This window comes from Pyrgilauda ruficollis, unplaced genomic scaffold, assembly GCF_017590135.1.
Source record: "Pyrgilauda ruficollis isolate IOZ18807 unplaced genomic scaffold, ASM1759013v1 scaffold19, whole genome shotgun sequence".
NCBI classification, from domain to species: Eukaryota; Metazoa; Chordata; class Aves; order Passeriformes; family Passeridae; genus Pyrgilauda; species Pyrgilauda ruficollis.
The window spans coordinates 8,377,869-8,387,090 of record NW_024518095.1 but is presented as its reverse complement, the minus strand read 5'-3'; the positions used below and the strand labels follow the sequence as shown (position 1 = coordinate 8,387,090).

General features: G+C 43.4%; 1 protein-coding gene across 1 annotated transcript; it reads left to right on the top strand.

Annotated features, from left to right (window-relative positions):
* Positions 1-3,038: 3,038 nt before the first annotated feature.
* PHLDA1 (pleckstrin homology like domain family A member 1) lies at positions 3,039-7,722 on the top strand. The gene is made up of 2 exons (XM_041465668.1): positions 3,039-3,919; positions 4,038-7,722. Exon 1 carries the CDS (start codon positions 3,456-3,458, stop codon positions 3,912-3,914), a length of 459 nt encoding a protein of 152 aa, XP_041321602.1. The 5' UTR covers positions 3,039-3,455; the 3' UTR covers positions 3,915-3,919; positions 4,038-7,722.
* The last annotated feature ends 1,500 nt before the right edge of the window (positions 7,723-9,222 follow it).

The window sequence follows — 9,222 nt, the reverse complement described above, 5'->3', positions numbered from 1 at the left end:
CTGACTAAAGCCTGTGAATTTTCAACACAAGTTGGCTCTGCAGCTGCAGGAGGGGCTTGAGTCCTGAACTTGCTGTTATGAGCTTTGCTTCTGTGTTCTCAAGTGTTGGCAAGTAATTGCTCAGATTTCATTTACCCTGTAGTGGAGAAACTGTTCTGAACTCAGCTTGTTTTACTGCAGTGGTCAAATCTGAGAAGCTTAAAAGCTCCTTTGCAGCCTAGTTTTTCTCTACAACGTGTGAGCTTCAGTTGGAATATTTTTGGAAAACCACTGCCTTGGAAGTGCAAAGGACTTTGAAAAAGCTAGGCTGGAGAAGCTGCTATGCCAGTAGCTGATGAATTGCCTACGGTTTATTTATTTGGTACTGCCAACTAAATGGTTTTAGGGAATGCTGAGGCCTGGGGCAGTATGGTTGTTATGGTAAATGTTTCATTTATGCTTCATTTACGGAGGAGTATATAGAGGTATCTGTGAGATGGAGTTGCTGACAGGAAAAGTCTGCACCCAAGGTCACATTCTCAGACTGTAGTATTTCAGGTTTGACAGTAGGAGGCATCTTCACATCATCTATTTCTGGAATGGCTGCAGAACCTGCCTAGTATTTACTGAAACTTCAATAATGGTAGCAGATGTGAAGAATTTTATATAAATGCAGTGGTTTAAATATGTATTTCAAGAAAAGTAAAGGAAAATCTCAGTGCGATATTGTAGTGTGCCTAACTGTTGAATGTGGTTTCTAAAAATACTAATGTAACAAACATTTGCAGAAGTTCAGTTTTGACTTCCATCTAGGAAAACAAAGTTTGTTATCCTTTCCTGGCAAATTCTGTGCAATATTTTGTTCTTTTTATCATGGAACTGTCAGTATTTCATCTTGCACTAGTCTTGTAGCTTTTGACTGATCTGGATTTTTTGGTCCAACATAGTGTGTTTTAAATGGCTGTTAATATTTGTTGGCTTACAGAGTACAAATTTAAATGGATGTTTAGCGTGTTTGCTTCTGACCACATGCTTAGGTGAATTTCACCAGGAATAAAGAGTGCTGTGAGTCTGTATATTAGAGTATGTCCATCAGTGTTTGGAGTTGGATTCAAAATCTTACATTCAATGCTTTGCATGGAAGGGTGAAATAGAATGAATTTAATCTCTTTCTCCTGTATGTTTGATGAAAATATTTGGCCTTGTACACTAGTCTCCATTTTTTCATGTGATTAATTGCAGTTTACTGTCAGTACTGAGAACAAGAGAAAAAGCTAACCTTAAATTATACAGATACAGGTTGTATGTTAATGTCCTTAAGTGTTACAGAGCAGTGTTGTGGGGTGGGGGGAGAGTTTTTTGAATGCTGTTACAGTGTAGCATGTGACACTCTCACATCTAATGGGAGTTTCCACACTACTGGTTAGTGCATTTACCTGGAATCAAATGGCTGTTTGCTTACAGCAGTGGAGCAGCAACCAAAACTGAACAGGTGAGTTGTTAGAAATTGGTCTTCTGTAGGTTTAGCCTGGTGTCCTATGCCTTACATAAACTCAGTATTTTATTAAGCTGCTCTGTATAGGTGAATGCATTTTAACCAGTTTGCTTTAGTAGAGTTTCAAAATTGTGTGTCACATGAGCAGAGACCTCATGGAGGAGGAGCAAAGAAATAAATGCAGAACACACGTGGAAAGGCAGGAATTCTCTTACGTCGCTCAAGCTGTTTTTGAGACACCTTGTATTTGCAGTCAGCTGGCAATACAGATATTTGTGCAAGGAAAATTAGGTTCAAATGGCAGTGAACTGCTGATGGAGGCAATTGGTGAATGGTGTTCAGATCTTTTGAAAATTAGCATGTGCCTCTGTTAAAATAGGCATAAAATGGTTGTGGGAGTGACCTGTATCTTACAGTCTATCCATTCAGCTCTAAGGAGAAAGGACTATTCTTTATATAAATGGATGGTTTAGTATATTGATTTCCTTTTCCATCTAATTTGTGGCTAGTCAGGTTACCTTTCTTACTGTTTTCCAGTTACCTCAGACAGGGTAAACCAGCTAAATTTTAATTGCTTTTATTGCCTTACATTGTTTACCCCACAGCAATTTATCAAAATTACCTTTGAACTTCAAGAGAAAAAGATTATAAGAGGAAATCCTTTTTAAAATGTTATCAGAGATAAACTCAATTGAAGCTATCATAATTTTTCTTTTTTTTTCCTCTAATCTGTTAGAACACAGCACATGCTGCAGCATGATCTGCTTCCCAGCTGCCAAGATTGGTGTGAAGAGGGTTTTTTAATGGCCGTGATAAATGTATGTTTAAAAGCAGTGCTCTCAGACATAGTATGAAACTTCTAGCATTCAGTTTACATTGGCTTTGTCAGCCAGATTCAGCTATGTGGGATTTTGATTTACATCTAATACATCAGAGGATTAAGAATTAAATAGTTTCATATTAACCTTAGGTCACTGTACTTTTCTACTCAAATTTATTCAAAAGCTAACCTCGGGGGATAATCCAAACAATAAGCAAATGTGTGGCAGCAAAGCAGAGTGATAAAAATGCTCCTAGCTGCTTGCCAGTTTGATTTTGTTTGGGGTTTTTTTTTTTTTTCCCCTAGTCTGCTTTTGCAATTTCCATGTACTGAGGTCCTGCTGTTTCCTTAGGGCTGTGGTACAGATGTCTTTTAGACATTACTCAAACTGCTTCAGAAAGTAAAGATTTCTTTTATATGTACAGTTGAAGCTGCTTCCCAGACCAGCATAAGGGATCACGCTCTTGTACCAGATTCTTTCAGGCTTTCTTTTGTTTAACGGAGCGATGATCGCTTAATTATCAGGGTTCCGCTGGAAACTGGCACCTTTTACTGGGCTTGAATCGAAAACACGCAGAAGAGGGCCCTTTACTGCTCTTGCCCAAGGAGGCGGGCTGAGGAACTACATTTCAACTAAATAGTGCGGGAACACCCCGAGGAAGCAAAGGAGCGCTTTCGGGCGTTTGCCGTGTCCTGGTAATCTCTCTGTATTAGTCTAGCGCTGGTTACCTACGGCGGGGAACCCTTCCCTCCGCGGCCGTGCTGTGCCGTAGCCTTGGGCGAGGGGCGGGGACCGGGCCGGGCTCGCTGCCGCCGGGAGCGCAGCCCCCGCCGCGCCCCCGGCTCCGCTCCTCTCCTGCGCCGGGCTTCCCCGCGGCCGGGAGGAGCCGCTGTTTCCGCTGGGTGTCACTCGGGTGGGAGAGGCGCATTCAAAAGCGGGAGGGGAGGGAAAAGCCCGCCGACAACCCCGGCCGCCCGCACCGGCAGCGCCCGCCGCTCGCCACGCCGCGGCACGGGCGGCAGCCGCTCCGCTTCCTGCGGGCCGGGGCGCTCCCGGCCCTCCGCCTCGGAGCCGGCGCCCGGCGGAGAGTGCTCGGCTGGTGCCGCCTGCACCCCGAGCCCAGCCCCTGCGGGCGGAGGCCGTCTAACCCTTCCAGAAGGATGCTGGAGAGCGGCTGTAAGGCGGTGAAGGAGGGCATGCTGGAGAAGAGGAGCGACGGGCTGCTGCAGCTCTGGAAGAAGAAGCGCTGTATCCTCACCGAGGAGGGGCTGCTCCTCATCCCCCCCAAGCACCCCCCGCCGCCACAGCAGCAGCAGCAGCCGGCACCGCCGGCCGAGCCGGCGGCCAAGATCAAGGAGCTTCACTTCTCCAACATGAAGACGGTGGACTGCGTGGAGCGGAAGGGCAAGTACGTGTACTTCACGGTGGTGATGGCCGAGGGGAAGGAGATCGACTTTCGGTGCGCACAGGAGCAGGGCTGGAACGCGGCGATCACGCTGCAGATGGTGCAGTACAAGAACCGCCAGGCCATCCTGGCCGTGCGCTCCACCCGGCAGAAGCAGCAGCACCTGGCGGCGCCCCACGGGTCGCGGCTCCGCGGCGCCTCCAACTCCGCCTAGCGCAGGTACGGACCCGGACCCGGACCCGGCACCGCGCCCGCCGCTCCGGCACCCGCGGGGCTGCCGCCCGGCCGCCGCCTCTTCGCCTGACGGGCTGCCCTCTGTGCTCTCTGTTCACTGCAGGTTACGGTCACGGAGCGCTTCCGAGAAGAGGGACAGAGCGCGTTCGTGGCGGACCTGCTCCAGGGGCTCAGAAAGTGGGCAAACGCCGGAGGCGCAGGTAGACGGGAGAGAAGCGGCTCAATAGCCCGAACCTCAGCCAGCTGCTGCTTTGCCGCCCTCGGTGCCGAGAAGCATTTCAAATCCATTATTTATGAACCTTGGAAAGGATCCTTTGGTGCGATGGGACTTCTAGGAGACATGATGTACTGTGACTTTATTTTAATGTATTTTATTTTATTTATTAGGGTTGTTTTCTTTTGGTCTTGTTTTCCTTTTTATTTTTTTTTTTTTAAGGCTTATTTGCAAGACATTTCTGAATGTAGGCCGTATCAAAAAAAGTAAAGGAAAAAACAATATGCATGTGAGCTCCCTGAAAGAATGGAGAAGTTCTGGGTACTTTGACTGTGTGCAATTTGACAAAAAAAGTTATTGATTTTTTTACCCAAAATACACTATATTCCACCAGCATGGAAAATGTGATGTGTGTTTCAAGATTTGGCTAAAACATATTTTCTCTAATGAGAACAACAATTATAGTCTGGGGCTTAATTGTTTTTTTTTTAAATTTTTTTTAATATTAAACGTGGAAGATGATAAAAAGTTATTCATGCTTGGCTATTCAAAAAAGCAATGTTGCTTATTATTCTGAGATTAAAACCAATCTGTTTAGTGTATGAGCGGAAGGAATCTGACCAACTTCTTTTGTGATACAGGAATTGGAGTTGGATTCCAGGTGTCTGTGTGGTGTGCTTGCTCCTAGGCTGGTGGGCCAGAGCTGGGAAGTGTTCATGAACGTTTCTTAGCGTCCGAGTTCAGGGCTCCCTCTGCACGCTCAGTTTTCAAGTGATCTGGACACTCAACCTGTGTTGCATTTTCATGGCGTTTTTTTAATGTCTTGCATTAAAGCAGTCCATAGTTTAAAATTTATGTATGTTTTAGTGTGCAAATGGATTATTTTGGTCACAGTTTTTATAAGCTGAAAGTTGCTCTCTAGCTGAGATGAACTAGGTTAATTTTGGTGTTTAGCACTGTCAGATGTTGAGAGAGGCGTGCCATCTTGCCTCTAAAAACGTTGATGAAGCCATGAAGTTGGAAAACAAAGGGCTAATTGCACAGCTGGTGTGTGTTTCTCTGCCTCTTAAAAGTCAGTGGGAGTTGGGCTGCCGATGCTGGCGGGAGCGGGTCGGAGCTCCTTGCCCAGTGCAGAGGAGGGAGTTGGGCACGGGCAGTGAGCTTTCCAGGACAGGGCCCTTCTGACCATGGCTGGCTTCACCTCGGGTGCTGCTACCGCCCAGGTTCTCGGGTTTAAATGGAATGGGGAGGCTGCAAGTGGGACAGAGCGATGTGGCCCGTTATCTCTGGTCCAAGGTAAAATGTCAAAGCCATGGAGATATTTATTTTAGCTAGTGTGGTGAGGAAAATGGCTTCTGGCCCCTTTACAATTTACATTAATATAAACAAAATCCTTTGCAGCTACACATCGAAGGCTTTTTGTGTAAATGAGGTGTAACTTGACAGCAAGAGCCTTACATTCTCGGTGCAAGCTTATTTCTGTAAGTGTTTAAAGCAAAAAGCTGAAGTGATACTCAAAGGGAGATTTTAGAATTCACTACATTGGTCCCTTCCTCTGCACTCTAAGATTAAGTTCAGTCCTGTAAGGATTAAGTTGAGATCTGTGTTAGCCCTCATCTTTGTTCCTTCCCCCTGGTGTCAGGGTCACATATCTAGACAAGTAAAGCTTGTTATGGTGCAGAATCAAAGCCCTGACGATCCTCTGTAGTTACTCCTGAGCGCTTCTTTTCGACCTGGCTGCGTGGTGAGCTTGGGGTGGTAGATTGCAGCTGTCCTAACAAAGTCGCTATTTGGTGATTAATTGAAATCGAAGGTGCCCCGCATCTTCTAGGATTAGGTTCGCTGGCTTGGCAATCGTAGTACTCAATTTCCACCTCTCTGTACATCTGCCATTATCATTCTGCTAACGCTTGGATGTTAGAGCTGCAAGGGGATTCTCTAATGAGCTAGTCAAAGACTCACAAAATAGACTGCAATTTGTAATTCGGCTCTTCTCTTTAGAGTGATTAACTACAGTTTACTGAGAAACTAATCCACCTTTTCAGGTATGCAGATATAGTGCTGATCTCACCTACTAGAATACATTTTAGCCTACTGAAGGATAAATGTAACTGATGAAAATTAATTCCTATTTGAGCAGAGACACATGTATTTCTCTGAGAGAGGCAGTTATTCTTGTCCTCAGTGGATGCAAGACTCTATATGCCACAAAAGTCTGTGGATGTAGTCTAAAGCTAAAGTTTTACTGTTCTTCTGGAAGTACTTGTACTTTGAAAGCTAAAGATGATCATTTTAGTGAGAAAATTAACGTGAAGGTATGAGGAAACTGCGTTCATTTCAAATTTGCTATTCTTTTTCACTGGTTCAAGGTCAATACCCCACTTTTATGTTTCTTGTTTTAAGTTGGTCTGAAGGATGACCTGAAAACCTTTTGGACTGATGTAGTTCAACAATCTTTTGTTGCTTGTCATTACCTGCTGTGTTACCTGTTTAAAAACTTTGGTGTCAGCCAGCCTCCTAGTGTGAGAGGTGGTCATGTCAGAAAATCTACCTTGATACCTCTAGCCTGAATGAGTGGGATGGGTGGAAGGATCAAACTTTTTCCTTGTGTCTCCGAACTGTCTCCTGGAAACTGAATGGGAACAAATTGGCTGGGGTCCCCTGGGGACAGTTGGACCATGTGGCTCATGCCCTGTCAGTATAAATAAGGCTAAATTGTCTGATGGGGACAGTCTGACAACTTTCTCACGCTCTGAATTCCATGGCATGTGGGGTTTTTAGGGCTTTGAGGTTTTTTTTGTTTTGCTGTTTTGTTTTGGTCTTTTTTTTCTTGACTGATAGTAATTTTAGACCAACAAATTGTTTGATGTTATAAGAGGTACTTCTGGGGTTTTTTTCATCTTGCCCCTCTATTACTCCATAGTCTTCATTTGAACATCTGGGTTTAATACTCTCTGTTACTGCGTTGTAAGCAATGACTATGAAAATAGGTTGAGCACATCATGCTCCATCTTACTGGAGCTTTGCAGGTAAATAAATTAAGTTGTCCTTCCTCTTCCAAAAAAAAAAAAAACCCAAAAGGAAATCTGAGAGCACATGGCTGAAGTAAATTCATTCAGAATAAACAAAAATGCTGGTAAAACACACACATAGGCAATGCTTGGTATAGATAGCAAAAGTGAGGACAGTGTTCATGAAAAGGACAAAATTACTTGTTATAATTAAAAAAAAAAAGTAATCAAGGGGCAGATTTAGCAAAAAAAAATCCAAGCTGTGGTGACCAAGACAATTTAGGAACTGGGGAAAAGGAAGATCAAGTGGGTGTTGTTTCTGTGACATCCTGAAGTAATTCCTCTTTTTTAAGGTTCATGATATTCAAATGCCAGCTTCTGAATTATAGCTGCAGTGATGTACGAAATGTTTTCTAGCATATTCTCTTGTGAGCAGAAATACCAGTGTTGTCAAAAAAAAATTGTGTGTAAATATGACTCATAAATGATTTTTGAGAGATGTGATTTATTTTTCATATTTTTCAAGATACATTCCATTTCAAATAAAGAGGTATCTATTGAAAGAGCTCTCAATATGTTGGAAGAATGGTTGTTTGGTGGGCTATTTGTGATGATTAAAGCCTGGTCTAAGCTTTTCCAATGTCTTAAGCTCAAAGAGCCTAAGAGGAACACTTTGAACCTGGGTAGGTACTCTCTGAAGACCCACTCAGATGCTCCCATTAATCTTTATATATGTAGCACTATTATGAGACTCAGAGTCCTCAGTTTTGCTTCTTGCAGTGTGTGATGTGTGAGCACCCACACCAAGTATAGCTGATTTCTGTAACACTCAGTGTCACAGTTCATGTACAGCAGGTCTTTGGGGCACAGAATTCAGGCTCATCACTGTTGCCTGTAAATGCCTTGTTCTGTGTGACATTAGGTGTCTAAACTCTAGCATTAAATGTGCATTGTTTCTCTTTTTCATAGATCTTAAACACTATGATTGAATTTCAAGTAACCTGAAATTAATCCAGAAAAAACCACTTCCACCATCTGGCATAAACTCTGACCTGTTGTTTTCTAGTTTCATGGGAAAAGAAATGAGGTATAACAAGAAAAATGTGCTGCTTTGGGCTCTCTGTAGCACTGCAGCTGCTCAGATGTTTTGGACTCTCCTGATATGTATTTGTATTGCAGCAGGTCCTCATTTCCAAGCATCTGCTGAAGGTGTATTACTTTCAGGGACACAGTGTGCATTGACCTAGACATGTTGGTGCTGTTTGCCTTCACTGGGGAGATGTCAGTAACCTCTTCCATAAGAAGGCTTTTACTGTAACAAGTACAAGTTCTCTTTTCAATAGCAAACATCCCCAAATACAGGCATTTGAACTTAATATTGGTATGCTAATTATAGCTTAAAGATCTGACCTCTCACAAGCACTGGTGCTCAGCAGCTTTGAAAAGTCAGTTAAGCATCTCTAAATTTATTATCTATTCAAGGACCCACTGTTGCTTACAGCTGTTAGAGGTATCCCTTATAAGCTTTTAGTAGCAGTGGTGTGTGTCTTTGTAAGGACATAAATATAGTAGAAGTAAAAGTAAAAGAGTTTTATCATTTGTGGTTGTTTCTGCTCCAGCACCAGTGGTGATGTCTTCACAAAAGTACATCAATACATGCTTCTCTGCTTTAACTTTTGATTAAGAGGATGTGAAATAAGACTGCTTATGTATTTATGGTCCATATGACATGGTCCTAGAAATCGGCCATTATTTTCCTAACAAGGAATGTTGTCTTATTAGCGTTTCCTCTTAAGTTTTCTCTCATCTGAAGTACAATGTGGGGTACAGAGAGAAAATCTGGATCAGATTCAGGGTTCATTGAAACCAACCAGAATTTTTCCAGACTGGGACAGATGTTGGCCTTTTTCACAAATGGTGGCTGCTTCTCTTTTGATTCAGAAGCCCCAGGAATGAAACCCCAGAAGCAAGACCTTTGCCCATGACCTATGTCAGTATTGATAGTGTGTGATTAGGGTAACACTGACATTCTGTCCTTTCAAATTTCCCAATTAAATGACGAG

What these genes read in the sequence shown, in the direction of transcription:
- PHLDA1 (XM_041465668.1), top strand. Translation starts at nt 3,456, where the DNA reads ATGCTGGAGAGCGGCTGTAAGGCGGTGAAGGAGGGCATGCTGGAGAAG.